The sequence below is a fragment of the Ischnura elegans genome, chromosome X, assembly GCF_921293095.1.
Source record: "Ischnura elegans chromosome X, ioIscEleg1.1, whole genome shotgun sequence".
Taxonomy (NCBI): Eukaryota; Metazoa; Arthropoda; class Insecta; order Odonata; family Coenagrionidae; genus Ischnura; species Ischnura elegans.
Genome location: NC_060259.1, coordinates 109788843 through 109809655, shown reverse-complemented (window position 1 = coordinate 109809655; position 20813 = coordinate 109788843). Strand labels below are relative to the sequence as shown.

At 41.6% G+C, this 20813-nt stretch overlaps 1 protein-coding gene across 3 annotated transcripts in view; it reads right to left on the bottom strand.

Annotated features, from left to right (window-relative positions):
• The window catches only part of LOC124171907 (NADP-dependent malic enzyme-like), a 195425-nt gene that overhangs the window by 132144 nt on the left and 42468 nt on the right, over window positions 1-20813 (bottom strand). For all 3 annotated transcript variants that reach the window (XM_046551316.1, XM_046551314.1, XM_046551315.1), the window contains exon 2: window positions 20621-20810. In XM_046551316.1, the coding sequence (XP_046407272.1) occupies window positions 20621-20810 (190 nt within the window). The remainder of the gene's footprint in view (window positions 1-20620; window positions 20811-20813) is intronic.

Genomic DNA, 20813 nt, shown 5'->3' with positions numbered 1-20813 from the left:
CTCTACAATAGTTATAAAATTTGATGGCATCAGCTTGTAACTACGCAATAAACCCCAAATATTCCGTTCTTGTTAATGGGATGAACCCAGTGCTCCCATCCTTCGTTTAATTCGTTAACTTGTATGAAGTTCCACAACATAATTGCTACGTTCGCTTCCTCATTCATCTTAAGCACCACACACGCACTGCGTTTACACTACACTGGTCTAACGGTAACTGACCGGATTTGTTTTCCCGCCATATTTTGCCTTTTGTCTATGACCACTGCACACCGGTGCAACTTTTTGCTTTCCGACGAAACGTCTTCGGGCAAAACGTTTTCTCAAAAAAATGTTTTGTCTTACCAGTGTGCGGCCGGCCTAAACGCACGCCTGTTATTTCCTTCAACAATATTACGTTCATTAATCACTCACTTTAACATATTCACAGCTCTCTTCATTAATTTATACGTTTATTTTGACAACTAACAAAATATACCTAGTTTTGTATTTCTTAATCAAAATTAAGTTCAAGAGGATTTGAGGAGAAAGGGCTAATTAATCTCAGCAAAACCCTAATGTAGACAGAACGACATAATCATTACTAAATTTTTACCCAAATTATTTTTACTAAAACATTAAATTTTCCAGTGTATTTGTAACAATATCACATACATTTTAATCAATGTCCGTGTTTACCCCGGCATTGTAAATTCTCTCAAATTTGAACTCCTCGCATCCACACGGCGCATCATGTCCACGATTCTATTGTGATCCTATGCGCCTCTAGAATGCGATTCACGAGTTGCCAGTGTCCATCACCCTCACGACTAATAAAAGTATTTTCATCCGTGATTCGCACGCAAGGCACCGCGCGGCAAAGCTGTCACCTCCGGGCGTCAAACAGTTCAACTCACTCCACCCCCCCCCCCCAGAAATTATAGGGGTATAGCCTTAAATGAATCCTTTCTAAGTTCAAACCCCCCGTAAATTGCGACTCTCTTCCTTAAAATCCCTCCCCAAAATTTCTGGCTAGGGCCCACAGTAGTCCAAGATCGAAAAATGCTGGCCAAAATTAATGGCGCTGTTATTATTCCAAACCAAAATAAAAAATTTCGATTTATTCGTTGATTTCCACAGATTTCGATCCCCTAATTTCGAATTAAAAGTTATTTTTATGTCTGATACTTGCAATGCTTTAATTGTTTAGCAGTTTCTGTAGAAAAAACATTAGAAAATCCAAACGGAATTAAAGGCTTACTTCCGTATATGCCTGTTTACACTGTACATTAACCCGTTAGAGTTTATGTCTCCATGTATGAACGCGTGAATAAACGCAAACATGCACCGTGTAATCACCCAACTTGTACTTGTTCCGTTCCGGTCCACCAAAATCGTTCATACATTCACACATTAACGTGGTCGTGATTTAAGTACTCGCCCAGTAATTGCATATCTTACGGCAATTAAGCCACGGCCTTGCCACGCGAAAGTTCTATGTTCCGTTCGCTGGTAAGCGCACAGTTCTTCAGATAATATTAGATGTTTTTAGCGTCTTGCGGACCATCTGAATGCGGCCTCGGAAGAGGGCCGCGTGCTTCCGTTGCCGTCGACGGGCGGAAGAGCGTCCCGGATGTGCGAGCAGCGATCCCAAAGCGATCTCGTCCATTGCGGGGCGGAAATCCACAACGAGAGCGCCGCGAAATATAGACAATGGACCTCCGACGCCAGCATGTGAGCGGTCCCATTCAAATGCACGAGTCCCCACGGCCACGAATATTACAACGGAATATTCTCCACTCGGCCACTTAATACGCTGTCACCCTCCACATATTCAATAGGTGCACAAAAGCCGACCCAAACGGTAGATGGATCCGAATTTCATGGAGATATAAACTATAATTAGGGCTTTTTTCACAAATTTATAATTGAGATGATATAATACATCACATTCAAAGCTTCTAAATGCTATTCCTCGCGATAGTAAACATACGACGACAAACATTGGGAATAAATGACTCCCTCATTGCGCTCATTGCCGCGCATTGTTCTCTTTGAAAGGCGATTAGAAATCGGGCAAAGAAGAGGTGACATGAATGAAGCTGGTTTCACGGGACAGACAGGGACTTCCTTTAGGTACTCTTCTCGACCATGGTGAGGTTACAACATGGCGATTGCTACGCCCCCAATATGAAGGTTTGGCTGGTCGAACGAGAGCCTTCATCGAGGTCCATCTCTCGATGAAGGGATCACGCTTAGAGTATATAGTCCTTTAATAACTCTATGGGGTCACGCCACCCCGTAACTCTGAGGTTTGGAGGGTCGTGTCTCCGAGGGACGCCGGTAGAGTCACTCTAAGACGAGGTTTGGGGGATGCTGAGGCTAATCCCATCCCCGTCTCGAATAGATACCAGTTTCTGTCGGAGGGTAACTCCGAGGTACCTGACGTGCCCATTCCTACCCCGAGACCGGCACCTAGGAAGAGGCGTCAGAATGAGAAGGGGGGGTTGTATTGAGAGGGAGTAGTAATGTCCGTCTTATGATGAAAGGGCAGACCGCAAGGGTGTAAGCAACCGTGTGACATCATGGTGCCTCCCGAGTGGCGGTGTTCCTCAGGTGACGCAGGCGGTTGGTGCGGCGGTACAGGTCACGAAGTGCTCCAGACTGCAGGTCGTGGCGCATGGTGGTGTCAACGACGCCATCGACCGTGGATCCGAGGAGATCCTACATTCCTTCAGGGAATCGGACTCGGAAGTGAAACGAATAAGTGGTGCCGAAGGAGTCGATGTCGCTGGCGATTTGTAGTCTTGTCCCGAGGAACAGTTGTGGTTCTTTGGTTTGGAGCCGAGTGGAAGGTATAAACCAGAGGCTGCGTCGTTTCTGCACGGACATCGGAGCCACGTTCGCGGACCTTAGGCCGGCAATCCGATCGTGTCCGACGCCTCTGGACCGTTCGGGAGTCCATTACACGACCGAGTCAGCTAGCTGTGTAGCGAGTAGCATATTTGAGCACTGTAGGTAAATTCAAATGTTCTCACAGGCAAAAGTTCTTCCAAACGTGAGAATAGAGTAGTAGAAAGAAAAATCAGCGTTTGAGATTCAGAATTACCAATTTACAATTATACATGTAGTAACTTTAAGCAAGAGACACATCAGTCGAGTCATAGTTTCAAAGGCAGTCAAAGTTCGAGTCATTTAAATGGTGAGACATTAAAATCTGTATTTCCATTAAGTAGGGATATACAGCGTAAAAATAGATTAATCGACAGGAGCGACTCAGAAATAGTTCCCAATCGCAATAATATTAATTCCGAAGTAATAATCGTGGCAGTGGTTAATGGCTGTAGTTTAAGAAATAAAATTCACGAATTCCGACATTCAATTCACAGTACGAAGTGTAACGTTATTATAGGAACAAAATGTTGGCTAACACATGATGACTCAAACAGAGACATCTTCCAAAATCGTTCACCGTTTAACGGAAACATAGAATCAATCGAGCTGGAGGCGGAGTATTTAGAGCGGTAAAGAATTCAATCGTCAGCCAAGCGGAAACCGTAACTGAGACCAGCGTTGACTCTGTGTGGCGTTCATTTAATGTCCGCAATTCAAAACTATTTTATTATGCTCGTACTACAGACCACCCAACTTAGGAATAACATCAATGTTGGATTTTGAAACCCAAATAAACAGCATAGCATCCAAGTATCCAGAGAGAAACTTGATTGTAGGGGGGATTTCAACGTACCTTCTATACATTAGGAGACGTTTAGCATCATTCATGGTGGGAGAGATAAAGTGATTTGTGAGGCGTTATTGCAAACTTTTACATCAAATATATTGTTTCAAATAGCAACCGTACTTAATAGAGGAGAAAGAATTCTTGATTTATTAGCAGCAAATATACGCCATCAGGTAATAAACGTGAGCACCGTCGAAGGAATAAGTGACCATAGCGTAGTAACTGCTAAGTTTTGTTTCATTCCACTGAAAATTTTAAAAAGAATTTAAAGTTTCCATTTTCAAAAGGCCTTATTTTGATGGGTTTAAGGGTCATCTGAAAAATGCTTTCTCCGCGTTTCAAGAATCAATAATGAAGTTAAAAGTAGAGGGTACTTGGAAAGATTTTCTTTCGCTCGTAACTTCCGGAATAAATAGCTACATTCCTAATAAAACAGAAAAGAAGGTAGTGAACCGAGATGGTATGACGCGGAAGTGAGAAAATCATTGAGACGAAAGAGAGCGTGCCATGCTAAAATGAAAAATGTCAGCACGGATTTATCCGCAAATGAACGCGAGTTAATAATTTTAAAATATAAGTAGTCTTAAGCCGCCACCAAGGAAGCGTTTAGGAATGCATGCACGAATTTTAAAATAAAAACACTAGTAGAGCAGTTACGTGAAAACCTTGAAGCATTTTGGTCTTATTAGGGAAGTTCAATGTAAAAGATCTACCGTATGTTCTTTGAGAAACGATAATAAATCACCTGGTCCAGACGGAATCTCTTCTCGCGTATACAAATAACTAGCCTCAGAGATTCCCCCCTCCTTGCCGTTAATATATTCAGTACTTCTACTTGATGGGAAAATTTTAATTTTAAAAAGCTATTGGTTATGCGAATATTTCGTTCTAAAATCAAATATTTTGCCCGTGACTAGATGAAGGAGACGCCCGTTCCGCGGTTGTCTTCGTTTTTCGCGTGTTCGTCTTCACTCTTACGACTGTAGACGCTAAACTTTTACGTTTAAACGATGTTTAATGATTCATTATTGCAGTCGAATACACAGTGAGTAAAACGATAAATGGCTCGACCCCATGAAGCTTCGGCTGGATTTTATACAAATGCTTAAAGCTAATTGTTCTACCTTTTTTGCGCCGTTAGTAGGAGTTAGACTGAATAATGATCTATAGTGGAACAAACATACTATTCGGGAAGTAACAAGTCAAGCTAATCGTAAATTGGGTTTTTTTTAAGGAATGTTATGAAAGTGCGACGACAAAGCGAGAGAAATTACCTCCTTCTCCCTCGTTAGACCCCATTTAGAATACGCTGCCAGTGTTTGGGACCCTCATGAAATAGGCTTAAAAACAGAGTTAGAACGAGTGCAAAGAAGAGCTGCCAGGTACGCGAAAAGTCGTTACGTTATTCTTGTTAGTGTAACTGATCTCTTAGATTAACCCGGATGGGAATCTCTGTCAGACCGTAGACTGAAAAGTAGACTTAACCTTTTAGATAAATTCAAGAGCAGTGTCTTTTCTAACGAAGTTAGCCATATCTTACGAACCCCAACATACTACGGTATATCAGATCATATAAATAAAATAAGAGAGATAGACTGTAGAACAGACAGATTCAGAATGTCTTTATTTCCACGATCAATAAGAGACTATAACGGCAGCGTTATAACTTATAAACTAAAAAATAGATTATATGACTTTTATTGTAGCTTACTAACCTATATATACCTTAATGCATGCTTCTGAATTTTCTTGTTATTTCCAACAGCATATTTTGTGTTCTAGCTTTATAGGTAGAAAACCTTAATGGGTAGTTGGCAAGTTTTGCCTTTGAATGATTGCGGTAGGATAATTTGTTAATACGCGTAAGGTTTTTTTACCGAGTGTTGTGCATGTGGGAACCCTATCGCATGCTGTTGATTGATCACCCCCTGCCATACACCCAAGAGGTGGCTCGCAGGGTATTTCGTAGATATAATTGTAGATGTAAAAAATTCAGCCACTGGCATTAATGATTCCTTAGAAAACGGTCATTCAAAACGATGGATAAAATAATAGATTATCTACTACACTGTATCACATTTAATTTTGAATTGAACAACCGGAGACAGCTATGACACGTAATTGGAGAGTCACAGAGTGAGACAAAACAAAACCAAGGGAAACATAAGACGATAATTACACCTCAACATACAATTGTTATCATAGGCTCCATTAGGAGGTGGTAAGGAGTTACTCATTCCAATATTGCGCCATCCCAAATTACCATCATTAACTTCACGACCGCCACAGTTGAGCATTATTCAATGACGAGATATTTTTCCTCCCCACCGTATTAAAGCTTGTTTTAAAAATGGGATAAAACGCGTGACCGTTCGGAGAGATCGGTTGAACCATGCATACGTCTTACAACCATTCGACGGTGAGTAATCATACGTTGACATTAAGCGTCCTCTTACGACGAAGACCTGGTGTTTGCATTCGCGAACGCAAGGTATGGCAACGAGTGTCGGCAGTGCTATCGCGAGTTTCAAGACGGTCTTGCGCAAGGCGACACAGGCCATTAACTAGAGAAGTCGAGCAAATCCAATTTTCAGTGAGGCGAGAGCTGCGGTGAGTACCTGACTATGAGTCAACGCAGGAGTGAAATAGATAAGCGTCCAAATCGAATTACCAAAACGAAGTCGGGAGACTGTACTAGCTAGCTTCAACTTAAATGCTTATGCGTCTACTAGTTGTAACAATTATTTCCCATACATATCCGAATATAAGAAAGCATAGTTGGAATTTATGAAATGAATAGTTAGATTTTGCGGCTTTACTTTGTGGAAGCACGAAACAGGAAATTAAAACTCACTTGATACGTTCTACGCTGACACTTTATTTCCGACCATAGTTTCCACCGCAGTAGTAAATTATTACCTTGATACGTGGCATAGTATTGCGGAAACTATCAGTAAAAAATCAATAAAATCAGTGAGATTTACATAAAAACCAATGCCAAACAGCACACGGAGTAGTGTTGGCTTTCAGCGAAAAATGTGCCTTTATCAATTTCAATGTCGCATGATCCATTGAAATCCTTTAATCACTCACCCAGTGTTCATGGTTAAATAAAAACACAGTACTATTCCACAACCTTATATTTTTGCAGTCTATTAGTTTCAACGTTACAACGTCATTATCAAGACTAACTGAGAAAAGCATACAACATCCAGCCTTATTTATCCAACAATAGTGTGAGGGAAGGAGGAAAGGGGGGGGGGTTCTAAATGAGGAGGAGCATTGAGCATTGTTGGTTGGGCATTGTTGGTAGGATAGGAGGTTCAAAACAAAAAGTATAAAAGCTTGGGGAGGTGGGGTGGGGGCAGGCAGATAAAAGTCAGGTGGTAACGAGGTTAATGAGAAGGGGAGGAGGAAGGATTGTCAAGGAAGAAGTCAGATTTTAAAACAGTAGATAAAAAGTTAGAACATTTGAATACAGTCATATCATTAAAAATTTCGATGTTACGTGCAAGAGTGCATTTGGTGATTTCTAAAATTTCTAAAATATCCAGTTTTACACTTTTGTCATGTACATGTAAAATTTTAATATTAAAATCACTGTTGTGGCCGGATTCGGACAGGTGTTGAGAAAAATGGGAAATGGACTCTTTCAAACGAGCACTTCTTTTGTGTTCATCGACACGAGTTTTAAACTTGCGGCCCGTTTGACCAACGTACACACCGTTGCACTCGTCGCATGTCAGGGCATAGACACCAATTTTGTCTTCAGGATTCACTTTGTCCTTGGAGTTAAAAATCACTTTACCAAGGGAGGTCGGGGAGTAAAAACACACTCTGTATTTGTCTTTGGGTATGAGGTTGTGAACACTGTAAGACAGGGGGCCAAGGAAAGGTAATTTGCACCACCGTTTGGGTTCTGTTTTGGGGACCGGCAGCAAACTGGTTAGGGTGGGCGATACTCTTATTCGGGTTTTTTTGGCCAGTAATTTACGGATGAGGTCATCATGATAGCCGTTATTAGAACATATCGATTTAATAACATCAAGTTCCTGGTTGAAACTTGAAGCAGTCATTGGTATACAAAGGAGTCTGTTAAGCATAGAGTTAATGCCTGCAATCTTGTGGGAGTATGGATGGTTTGAGTCTGCGGGGATAAGTACATCCGTAAAGGTACTTTTCCGGTAGATTGAGAAGTCATGTTTGCCTTCTATGAGGGAAATCGTAAGATCTAGGAAGTCTTACTCACCCAGTGATTCAAGGCGAAGGCTGATTTGGATACTTGAGGGTAGAGTTCACCCAGGACTAAGCAGCAGGCGTGTGAATATCACATATACAGGCTAGAGGATACAGTTCCTTGACTTTGGCCGTTTTGTATTTCGAGAACATTGCTAAGAGGCGCTAAATAGTCCTCAATGCATTGAAAATTTTCAAAAAGAAGCCTAAATAATGATAAAAAGCGGCAATATTTTCGTAAGCTATGCAATCAATTACATCATGGAATTATTTAAAGTTTGCTAAAAACATATAATTTCATCAGCATTGATAATAATTCTTGGAATAGCTGATACTCGCTATGGAAAATCCTACATTTTTTAGCACATGTGAAACTCCGTCAAATTTACTAATGGTGCTGGCAATAAAAATGGACACCTAGGCCGAATGTAGTTGGACGTTAAAGGAGAAGAACCTACCAGCCGCCATAAATTATTTCAAAGTGGCTTTTGAAGGATAATTCTCCTAATTAAGACTACACGTAAATGAGGGTATATTGATAACAATCACCAAGTACGTAATTATTTCATCATTAATGATTGATGAATAAAGCGCAGAAAAGTCATACACGTAGAAATTTCTTGACATCTATCCTGATAACAGCTGATCATTTAATTATTCCGCATTAAATAGCGCATCCTTCCCCGCCTCACAAAACTTACATCGATTGGATAGCTATATCTCTTCCAAACGAACAATGGTTTGTTCAGTGTTTATCGCTACTTAATATAAGTCACCGTAAACAGCATACATTACGTGCACATGTTCATCGAAAAATCTTTTTTTACAACAACCCATACATTCAAAGTTTTAAGCAAGTTTAAGATTTTCTTAAATATAAAAAGCATGACTAGCATTTACTAATCTAAAGTAAAGAAACTCCTGCCATAGTAAAACGGTTAACAACCCCACTGCGCATTCTTTCTGGGCAGCCTTATGGTGAAAAATCTGGCTGGGGAACACCGTGCAGTACGCCACCGTGCGTTTCACGTAAGACTAGCACGAAGTATACCACTAAGGATGATGAGAATGCAAACGCACCACTTCTGGCCACAATCTAAGGTACACTTCCGGTAATACTGCCCCAAAAGTACTCGCAATGAAGAGTGTTAAATGAAGGGGAATTCGGTGAAATGGACGCAGCCGCTGAGCAGCCTCTGTGGAAAACACACACAGAGATGCGCAAACGGGGGCTCATTGGTTGGGGTCGCGAGCAGTGGCGCACCTAGGAACATGCATCGGGGGGAATGGAGGGGCATGGGAGGGGGACCCCCGCCCCCAGGCAAAGGGGATTCGGGGAAAGTTTTTTAAAAATGACATACTTACCTGGAAATACATTTTATGTCATTTTGACACTCAAAATTTAACTTTAAGCAGATGCAGTTATTATACGTCAAAAATAGTCAAGAGGTAGTTTTAATGATTTTTTAAAGCCACAAACAAACCCTGTGAGGGCGAGGTGACCCAGGAAAGCAACTGGTCGCCCTCTCCTGACTGCACGCCGATGCATGCCAGTGCCTTAATCGAGAGAGGGCTCTCGCATATCCAAAAAAGCATTCCGGTCGATTTAATGACTGACTGCGTAAACTACCGTCCGATTTCATTTCATTAACATCGATTATAGGCAAGATACTTGAGCATATCGTCGTTAGCAATATCATGACTTTCTTGGACAGACGTAACTTCCTCCATGACTGTCAGCACGGATTCCGAAAAGGTAGATCATGCGAAACACAGCTCGCGCTCTTTCTTCACGACGTTATAAAATCTGGTGAATCGAAAAGACAGTTGACGCACTGTTTCTAGATTTTAAGAAAGCTTTCGACACTGTACCTCACAACAAACTTTTATACAAATTACAGTCATGCGGATTAAACGAAACAGTTTTAAACTGGATACGCGACTTTCTCAGAGATCGTAAACAAAAAGTTGTTCTTGACGGAATTAGCTCCGATGTTGTAAACGTTACATCAGGTGTTCCACAAGGAAGCGTAATCGGCCCCCTGTTGTTCATTATATACATTAATGATCTCTGCTCCCGCATTAGCAGTAAAATACGTTTATTTGCTGACGACGCTGTCATCTATCGCGAAGTTAGTGATCACTCTGGCTATGAAATTCTATCATCTGACTTAAACAACGTTCATTTGTGGAGCCAAGAGTGGGGACTCAAACTTAATCTGAGCAAATGCATGGCGGTACATTTCTTGCGGAATTCGTCCAACTCTAACCACGTTTATGCAGTGGATGGCATTAATGTAAAGGCAACAGACGAAGTGAAGTACCTGGGAGTTACGATAACCTCGAACCTCACGTGGGGAACACACATAAAGAATATTTGCGGCACAGCCCTGAAGAAATTAGGATTCGTCAAGGGTATTGTGGGAAGATTTTCGGATGAGAAAGTAAATGAAAGGTGCTATTTCGCTCTCGTCCGACCGCACCTTGAATATGCAGCGAGCATATGGGATCCGGTGCAGAAAGACTTAATCCGCGAACTGAATAAAATTCAAAGGAAGGCTGCGCGTTTCGTCAAAAACTGCTACGGGCGTACAGACAGTGTTACCCAGATGTTAAGCGAGTTAGGCTGGGAGCCGTTGGAGACTCGGAGGCTGCGCGCTAGGCTTAGATTGCTTGAACAATTGAGAATGGATATCTTTAAGAGCGACACAGAGAACATAATATTAGAGCCACACTATATTTCCAGGTCCGATAGAAGTGATAAATTAAGAGAGATGTTTTGCCGAACAGATAGATATGTGAATTCGTTTTCCCCCGAACCATAAAGGACTTTAATAAACGCTAGTCCCAACTTCGTTTGAGCACTTAATTTTTTTTTAGCTGTAAACGGCTGGTGTCCTAACACCCCCTGCCACACGCCTTTTAGGCGGCTTGCGGGGTATTATGTAGATGTAGATGTAGATACCCTATGGCTTGCGCAAGCAAACAAAGCTGACTTTTCAGACTGTGGTGAAACAAAGCGTTTTCATTATACGGAGCCCTTCCACCACGTGCGTGCTTCAAGTTTTGATTCAAAATAAATAACTTTCCCGCATTTATTTTTCCTTTTCCTGGTATTCCCTGACTTTCCAGGTTTTACAGAAGAGAGGTTAACGCGTGCCTCTTATCCCACACAGCCAATCGGAGAGCATTTATTAGAATAAATGATTTCATTTATAGAAAAAACTGCAAACTAAAGGACAACTAGGTCAAAGAGTAAGCAATGATCAGCGACCAAAGGGAAACGAGGTGGTGCTGGAGCGAATATTTGTGCGACAAGCTTATATTACAGCATATATTACGGAAGTTCAACGATGCACTTGTTCTGACACTTGGCATGCCACTCACCAAGTGATCCGACTTTATTCGCAGAACCCGAAGTTAAAAATCCACAGTGCAGCCGTGCTGAGCCTGCTCGTGGAGTATTACATTCATGTACACTATATTTAAGAATAACATCCTGCGACAGTCCTTTGCAATTACCGCCTTCAAAAACAGAACAGAAATGTAAGAGGAGCTGTCAGCCCAGTCCTTCCCTTTCCTAAAACCCTTCCAAATTTATTGGATTCTCCGGTAAATGCCAAACTCCGCAGAGAAAAAGAGAAAATATCTTTAGCAATGAATGAGATTCGAACCGAATTCGCGCCACTTACAACATGGAGGCACGCTATCCTTCAGCGGAGTTTTGTTGGATTTAGATGAGAACATGGTTTCTTGAATAAAAAGGATCTCCATTACCGGTAACATTATTTCCTCGGTGTATTAGTGAAATAACCACCGTTCGAGCCTTCCGTTTTTAACTTTGGTAATGCTATTATGTACCCCTTACATCCATAAAGGAAGCAGAAATGTACGAGGGTTTTTTATGTTTGACGGACGACCCCTTATCTTCTGCCTTTGTGTATTCGAGCGTCATCCGAGAAGATTGCCTTCCAAGGGAAGTTCGCGTCAATTTGAATAACACGCAGTGGCAAGGGCTGCGGGTCAGACAAATAAAAGGCCAAATTTTGCAGATGAGCGGGCGCGCATGCGGGCAGTTGAGGAGTCTCTCTCTCTCTCTCTCTCTCTCTCTCTCTCTCTCTCTCTGGTTGATTCGGACACGAGCGAAGTCACACAGGTTCACACGTCGAAGAAGAGGAGCAGCTCACAAACGATATCTCGCCACTATGATCTGTGCAGAAGTGTTTCAAGAGTTTCAATGCGCTCCGTGATGGCAGAGATAGAGAAAAACATTAATGAGGATGACGAAAGAAAAATATTTTTCACTCCTCCGTTTCGCGATTTCACCATTTAATATTGGCTCACCATTGCTTCCAACTAGCCACACAAAATAAATTGAAGAAATCAATGCTTAACTATACTACTTAGCTGACAACATAAATCTCCCTTTGTTGTTTTCGATACATCCACAGCCTTCGATTTTTACTGTGTTCAAAGTAAAACAGCTTCAACTTTGCAAATAGGTGGAATCAAGGCCTTAATCGATTCTCTCTTTGCGCATTTCTTTGCAGTCATGTGCATACGCCAGAGCCAAGCGTAGTCATCGACCACAAAAATAAAATATGGTTTTCGAGAAAATTCGAAAAAGAGCGACTGTCGGCTTCCGTACACGCCACCAACAAGGAAAGGACTACATCCGAGATCATCCGATAACAACCCTTAAATATGCAGAGTATTCCAATTGAATTTTGTAGACTCCTTATCTCCCGTTTTGTCAAATATCTGCACTATTTTCAAGCCGAAGAGCGAAAAGTATATGTCCATAGCGGTTACTTGCGCCAATCACACAAGTTGCATTATCGGCTGCAAAACAATAAATAACCCATCAGAGTGACACTCCTCATGAGGTAGGTTCATTATAACAGCCGCAAAGGTTATCGTGACTCGCCTTTCCCACGGCTCTTCCGCGCAGCACTCCACAAGCTAACAACATGCCACCCACATCCATCCGCCCTTCGCAATGACCACATGCACCCACCACACGTTTCGCCATCTCCCTCAACCTCCCCCAAAACAATCGCTGGCCACTCACTCACACAATGGGCTCGCTCAACAATTTTAATCATTTTTTAGGATCCGATAGGCTGTTTAAGGCAGTATCGTTTGGGTTACATGTAGTTTATTACGATCGGATGATTAATTTAACTTCATTTAATGCTCAAAAAGATGGATAAGAAAAAGGATTTAAATGAAAGTATTTTTTTAATACTTCATTAGCAAACTTTTTTCATTTCTCGTAATAATACTGGAGTTGGGGGTTTCAATGGGCTCGCCCACCAATTTCATTATCTCGTCCATTGCCATATAGTTTGAAAAATAACGAAACACTTTTTCTCGTCTTTCAATTCGTTTATTCCTTCTCGAGCCATTGGCGTCACAAACTCGACGGCGTTAACAATATTTCGTATGAAATCATGCCGAGTGTCGCCTCGTCTGTCACTCCTCGGCCTTGTGCATGGCCAACGTGTGGTTCGTCGTTGTCTTGGGAGCAATTCCCACCCTCAATCAAAGGTTCTCTCCAAACAAGCCAGATCCCTAATGACGTCACCACCTCAAGAAAAGTGGGCGGAAACTTTCACGTCTTCTCATTTTCAACTAAGAGGGAATGGCACGGCGTGCAAGATTTATTCGCCGTCATTCTCCTTGTCTTCCACCGACGTAATTTTCGAAATGAATTGCAATTTCAGGAGTGAGCGAACGCGACCCCATCTCTGCCTCACTTCAAGGTCACGGAGCATCCACCTTGAGAAATCGCTTACACTTGCTAGGCATTAACTCCGAGGGTAGTATTTTTTATCAGTCACTTGAAAGCATTTTCGGCGAAACAGGTATAAAATATCGATATTAATAAAAACAAAGAGTTATGTTTATAATTTAGATGCAATGATTCGACCTCGCCCATAATTTTTCATTTTAGTCATATAGGCTTATATCGCATGTATAGCATGATTTATCTGAAAGCGTACGGAAACACGCGTACATACGTATCAACAAAGATCGCGTGTAAAAGCACGGAACGTATAATTAGGGGACCGTGGGATGAGAATAAATGTATGTTACCAGGGTAGTGGCACAAAAGAAGCAATTCCGAGAGTCGCTGCTGTATGAGAAAAGGATAGACACTGAGAAGGCCATTATGGCCTTTGTGGATTCAGCAATGAATTTTGGCGAGCCCGACTGCAATAAAACGCACCGCAAGCAGAAGAAACTTGGGAGCAGGTTCCTATGAGAGCAATGTCATGTAAAATCAGTAAGAGGGGCAGTCATGGAATCAATGCGAGGCTGCAGAAAAGAAGAGAAGTAAAATTCGTATGGTGCAAATAAATTGCAGCTAGCGTAACTTATTGGATTTTTTAATTCATGTTGAAAAAACCCATGGTCGGTAATAGATTGCCAGTGTGGAGCTACGGATTTTGAATTTCCTCTCCCCTATCCTGGTCCCACAAAGTGAAACCAGAAACGTAAAATAATAAAGGAAAGAGCCATGCACGGAGGCGCACTTTCGCCTTCCATATCAGGAGTATACTGAGAAAGCGGGAAATCAAGAAGAAGAAAAGCTTCACGCATTGCCGCTTAGAAGACGAGAGAACCTTCTGTTGACGTTCCGCCGAAGAGAGAGCGCTCAGAGCAGACCGAAAAATGCCATCGCGACTTAGGGTGATATGGAAAAGAAATTCCCCTCGGGTTGTCAACCGTGGTTTTATCTCCAACGTTTCGGCAGCTCACTCTGCTGCCTTTTTCCAGGGTTTAACAGTGACATCGCCTGGGAATTAACCGAAACAACGAGAGCTGAGTGTCACCTCCCGCACTTTTCCCTGATGGCCTTTCCCCATTCTTTTTTTTTTCTTTTTTTAATGGGAGAAAAGTAGATAACACTCGAATATATGTTTTGCGACCACTTATTAAACGTCAACACTCTCCAACCCTCACGACGGTAGCCGAGTGAGTAGCCGAAACGTTGAAGACGTAGTCATTCATCCAGTTAAAAACTTATGAGTTAAGAATTGATGCATATCATTCATCGGGAAGACCTCACATCCTTCGTCAATGTGGAAGAGGCCTTGGGAGGGTTCGAGGACACAAAAGCGGGTTGAGCTGGTGTGGGAAAGCGTGGATATGACGCACCGCCATCGCTAATGAAACTGAAAGTTGCAGGAATAAGTGAAAGGATGCCTTGAGCAAAAGCAGCAGTCACGATAGGTAATCCTAACGGTGACAGCGTCTTTTATTTGGAACGCATATCGGACATAACTGTTCCCTCTTATAATGAAATGATAATGAACGTCACCCACAAGTAAGCCCTGGTAGCGGGATAAGCCACCTAGGCGGGAATCGAACACGCAACCTTTGGGCTTGACAGTCAAGGCGATAAACCTTGGCGCCACAGAGACCGCCAGAAGGATGTGCGCAAAAAGAATGATAAGATGGTCAACTTAGGAGGAAAATCCGTCGGGCAAAAAAAAAATAGCGATAGGATTGACGACAGAACGGGCCAAGAAGTATGGGTGACTGCTGCCGCAAACTATCCCTCAATGACGCGGAAGGGAAGCTTTAGTGGTGAAGTGGTGACACTGAAGATCAAGTGTGACAATCGATAACTAAGGAAGGGGCGCTGAGAAGAAGCGAACGACGCAGAATGATCAAGAAAATGTTGAAGGGCAGACGCATAGGAGGCAATCCCATCTTAAAATATGAAGATGATTTCCCACGGATGAGTTGATGTGAATGACGTAGATGAAGACATCAGGTGGGTTAAGTGGCAAATATAGTACTAGCATATAGTACTACCATGGCAACTACCATTATACAAGTGGCAAATAGGCTTAAAATAGAAGATATTTTTGCAGACGTCGATATCAATCGACATAATAATGCGGTCGTCTAGCCAACTCCTGAACATTGAATTTTCCTCCAAGCAACTCAAGAGCTTGGTTCATCCTTTTTTGGTTTCCGACTCGTTCGCTCGACACAAAAATACTTTGACTGTATTGCAATGCAAGCAAGAAACAGAGTATTAGCGACGGCGTATCTATTAATCTACTAATAAATATGTAAAAATTGAACTTAGTAAACATATCATATTACTGAGAAATATGAACTTTATATTTCCTGTATTTACCAACTACAAAAACGCACCAAATTTTCAGCGGCAAATACGACCCTTTGACTTTGTAACGGAGCTACAAAGCGCTCAGAAAAGCCTGTTCGTGGCGGCCGACAAAGGCTCCTCCTCATGAAATTGTTCGCTTGGGCGTCAGATAAAAGATATAAGGGCGGGGGTAATCTGAACATATATACTACCTTTATCATCCAAAGCATTGAATATCGGCTTAAATTACCCTTTATAGATAAACGCCCACGAAGAAAGTAAAGGGTGATATTAGCACCTTCCACATTCTATTCAGTATGTCACAACCACTGACTACCAACTACCATTATCTATTTTATTGGCGAGGCACCAAGTGCATTTTATTCCTTGCAATGTTGAAAATGAGATTTCCCCCTGATAATTAGAGCGAATGGGTAATTCAATTATTAAAAATATGCGTTATGTATTTGGTAGAGGATAAGATTTACTTTCTGCTGCAACATGAAAAAAATATTGTGCTAAACAAATTTGACATATTTCACAGGTTTGGACCCACTGAGCTATGAGCTTGAGCTTGGAGCAATGAGCCATTTAGCTCAAATTCTGCACAGTTTACGAGCAAATACAAGAATTAAAAACGGGCATCAAGCCATTCACTACGTTTTCTTTTGCTTTATAACAGAAGCCGTAACAAAATTTTCATCAACTGGTCTCTTGAGTAAGCTGCTAAATTATTACGTGACAAAAAGTGGTGAAAATGCATCCTAGGAATTTTGCCAAATGGAATATATCCTGAGAAAACTCTGATATTCAGATTGTAGAAAACTGGAAATAATGACAAATAAGCGTCTTATGAATCTTTTACTTAAAAATGTCTGTACTGACGCATCACTCCTCGACAACATGTGGAGTTTAATTCCTTTTTTCGGGCCAAATTACTGGTTTAAAACCCACGCTATCATACTGAAAATTTCGAGGAATATAGAGAAAATCCTTTTCCTTATTTATTACATCTCAAATATAAATAATTTTCCTTCTAGAAAATACCGAGGTAAAATGCTCATACTTATTCCAGAAGGTTTGGAAATGAAAACGACGTCATTAATAAGCGAAACTCAGAGATGAAACTACATCGTATCCATATCGACCGCGATCGTGAATTCCATCACGAGGCTTCATGAAAAATTTCTACCCGGGCCTTGGAGGAAAAAAATACATTGCAGGGTGTTTGCATAGAGTTACACTTTTACATTTTCGCGAGCTACACGTTATGATTTCCAGAGCAAATAACAAGTTTCTATTAAATGAAATATAGAAATATAAATGGGAAGAGGTAGCAGATTATCAATACATTTTTTCTGCTGTCCAATCGTTTATTTATTTTTCATATCGCTTATTTCTTCGTCCTCTAGACACTCCATATTCTGCTTGGCATGTGAATAAAATACACCCGCATCGATCATCGAAGAAACCGTATTTTAGGAAATTGATTGCCTTTTTGAAAAACTCAACTCTCTCGAATCAATACTTGCGATGAATTGTCCTCACGACGGAGTTGCGACCGAAACCGCGAGTCCTCAAAGACTGCTTCACTACGAAAGCCGCTCCTAACCCCGGCTTCTGCCAGCAGTATAACCTCGGGCCTTAGAGAAAAAAAAATTCATGAGAGTTTTTTTTTTACTCTAAGGCCCGAGGTTATACTTTATACGAGGCGACAAGAGCGCGTAAACACCTGTTATTATTCCCTTTCCGGGCCTTAAATTAGCTTGACGGTCAGAGAGCTACGACTATATCTCACCTAATTACCGCAACTGGAAAAAGATCTTAGAAGAGTATGCTCACCAGCAAGGCCGCAGGGAGTATAGGGATCTCAAAGCACCCACCAAAGAGTTGAGAGTCTCTGGGGAATCCCCTTCCCGTGAATCTCCTCTAAATGTACCCCCTCTCCTAATGAACACCCTCGAAATACATTTCTAGCCACGGCCGAGCCCTCCGGAACTTTGATAAGGCTCTAAGCCATCGCAATTTCACTAGCCGCGCTACAAGCATAAACATACAAGATTACTGAGAGCTCGCATCACTCCAGCTTGATCGGTCAGTTTTTAGAATTGAAGCCAAAATTACTTGCTTAAAAATTAAGCTCTCATTTTGAAATTTCCAGGAAAGGTACAGGGCAACTTGTCAATATATTCCTGTGCATCAAATCTGATACGCTTACCTCAGAATTTTCTCAGATCTAAATAATCTTATAATTAATACAGTTTAATGTACGCAAGGATGCACTCTTAATACCCCTATAATTTTGAGATGATGACAAAAGTTTTGAACAGAAAAACGTCGTGAAAAATATAAATCCGATTGGCTGACCGGGAGTGATTCGTCATCTTAATACCATGACGAGAAATACATATAAAACGATGTTTACTGAGCTGTAATGACGCCCCTTTAAGTCGGAGTACGTAGGGCCACCCAGAAGGTGGGCACTTCACTATCGGGGCCCTTACACTCAAATAGTCCCTGAAGGGGGCTCTTACTTAAGGGGATAGGGATGGGGGGAAGAGAAATAGTGATTGAATTTTCTCCAAGAGCGGATAAAGGATCATGATCATTAACTATTTATACTATATACTCACTATTTATATATAACTGTAATCCTACTGATTGTGAGTGGGGGTATAGAATAATGCCTGTAATATGTAGGGCGGAAATTTCCAAGGGAGAATCTGTAATGACCGGATCGACCGAATCGGCGAACCCGTATGTCGTGAATTCCTTGATCAAGAAAGAGGTCAAGAACCTAGCGCGAACTCGGGAGATTCGGGTTCGAATCCCGGTCAAGGCAAATTATTTTCCTAGATTAAATTTTCGCACTTTACACGCGCTTGAGGTGACTATAAAGGTACGCCGCTGTCTAGTATGCGATTATTTCCTTAAAATAATCCAACGTATAACATTCCGCTTTTTCAGTTTCGTGGGTGAGGGGCGATGTTACCCCCTAGAACCCACCACTGTTTGTCTCAGGCCTCCTTTTATCTTAGGGGAGCCCTATTAAATAGTAGCACTATTTCAATGCAACATTATGCATTTTTAATATAAAAAGACTTGGGTTTCACATTTAAGTCATGATTAGCACTTAATTATTGTTCCGCAAGCGTCTTATTATTACTAGAAAAACTTCGGAACTTAACAATTTGAAATAAGTCCAATTTTTCCGCAAGTGGCCCTTTAATTAATTTTCATCAGCATCAAGAGCTATACTCTTCAAAAACTTGCCATAAAAACACACTAGGTACTGTCGGATGAGTCGCTTACTACATTCTTATGTCACAGGGTACTAACTGTTTCTTCACATAGACAATGAAGCCTTTTAGGGCCCCTGAAAAACAGTCTTTGTTGGCATTTTAGATTTTCAGCCGAGCTTGTTCTACAGCATACAGTTGCAAGCTCTCCGAAAGGTGACAACAAGCACATTCGTTCTCCAAGAAACCATTAGTACCACATTTAATTTTCGCCGAATATTTACCCTAGGCCACCATCAGTTCCGGGTTAACACAGTTGGGTAAACAGGATAGGAATTACCACACTTGTGGAACTGGTGACAGTACAAGCATCGGGGCCGCTACGGAGAGGTGGGGGGAGGGATTTCCAAAAGAAGAGAGAGGAAATTACTGCTGAGGCTCTTACGGTGCCTTCAAAGCTCCGGGGTCCACGGACATCGGCCAACTTTGCCTGGCTTATACTCCAGCACTGACCGCCAATACATGTCTTCATTCAAAATATGTTTTCGAACAAGGGACAACTTCCGCGCATATAGCCAGGGGCTAACAAAGGCTAAAAGAAAGAAACAGTTCATATTTTATAGAAAATATTTTTCAATCAAGACTTTGATCATTTAACAAGGAAAAACGCAACACTTTTGAGTAAAATCTAAAACGGGACGTTCACTTCGAAGTAAGAGAATAAATACGTAATTTACATGAATTGCCATGGGAAAAATTCCCCTCGACCGGGAATGAACCAAGGATCTTTGGCTTTCCGGAGAGCCATAGTGCCGTGGTTCGATTCCAGGTCCAGGTTTTTTCTCATGGCAATTCATGTCAATTTGGATTAGGATTTGGCGGTAGGATGGAAATATTACATTAAATACGACATTTTTATTAAGTGACAAAGAAAAACAATAAACTGAAAATTACACAATCATGTTCAAATCATTTTTCAGCTCATGAAGAAATTGTCTTGTAGACATGCCTTCAAATGCCGAAAATGAATTTGCAGAGAGTTATTTCGTAAGGAACAAAATAAGTTCTCCCATATTACCGATGAAAATATGCAATAATTACGATAGAAATAGTAACAAAGAATGCAGATTAAAGAGAAAAATCCTAGGCGCAAAAATTTTACAGGCGAATAAAAAGAAAATGGATAAGGTAATTGATACGACAGGAATAGATTGATCTCCAAGGCACAGGGTACGAGAAACTCCACAGAGCATGCCAAACATAGGGTATACAGAGACAACACAAGCTCTCGCTCACCTTGTTTAGCCTAGGATCCCTAATATGATCGATTCCCCTCGTCATCGCCGGGCATACCGCCTCCCCAGACGATGAATGGCATGGTCTCTGCCCGAGTCTATCGAAGGTTTTCTCGGACATCCTGCTTTCCTCGTGAAGCGATGCTAACTCACTGCCGGCCACCCTTGCAGCAAGCTTTCGTCCGCCACTCCTG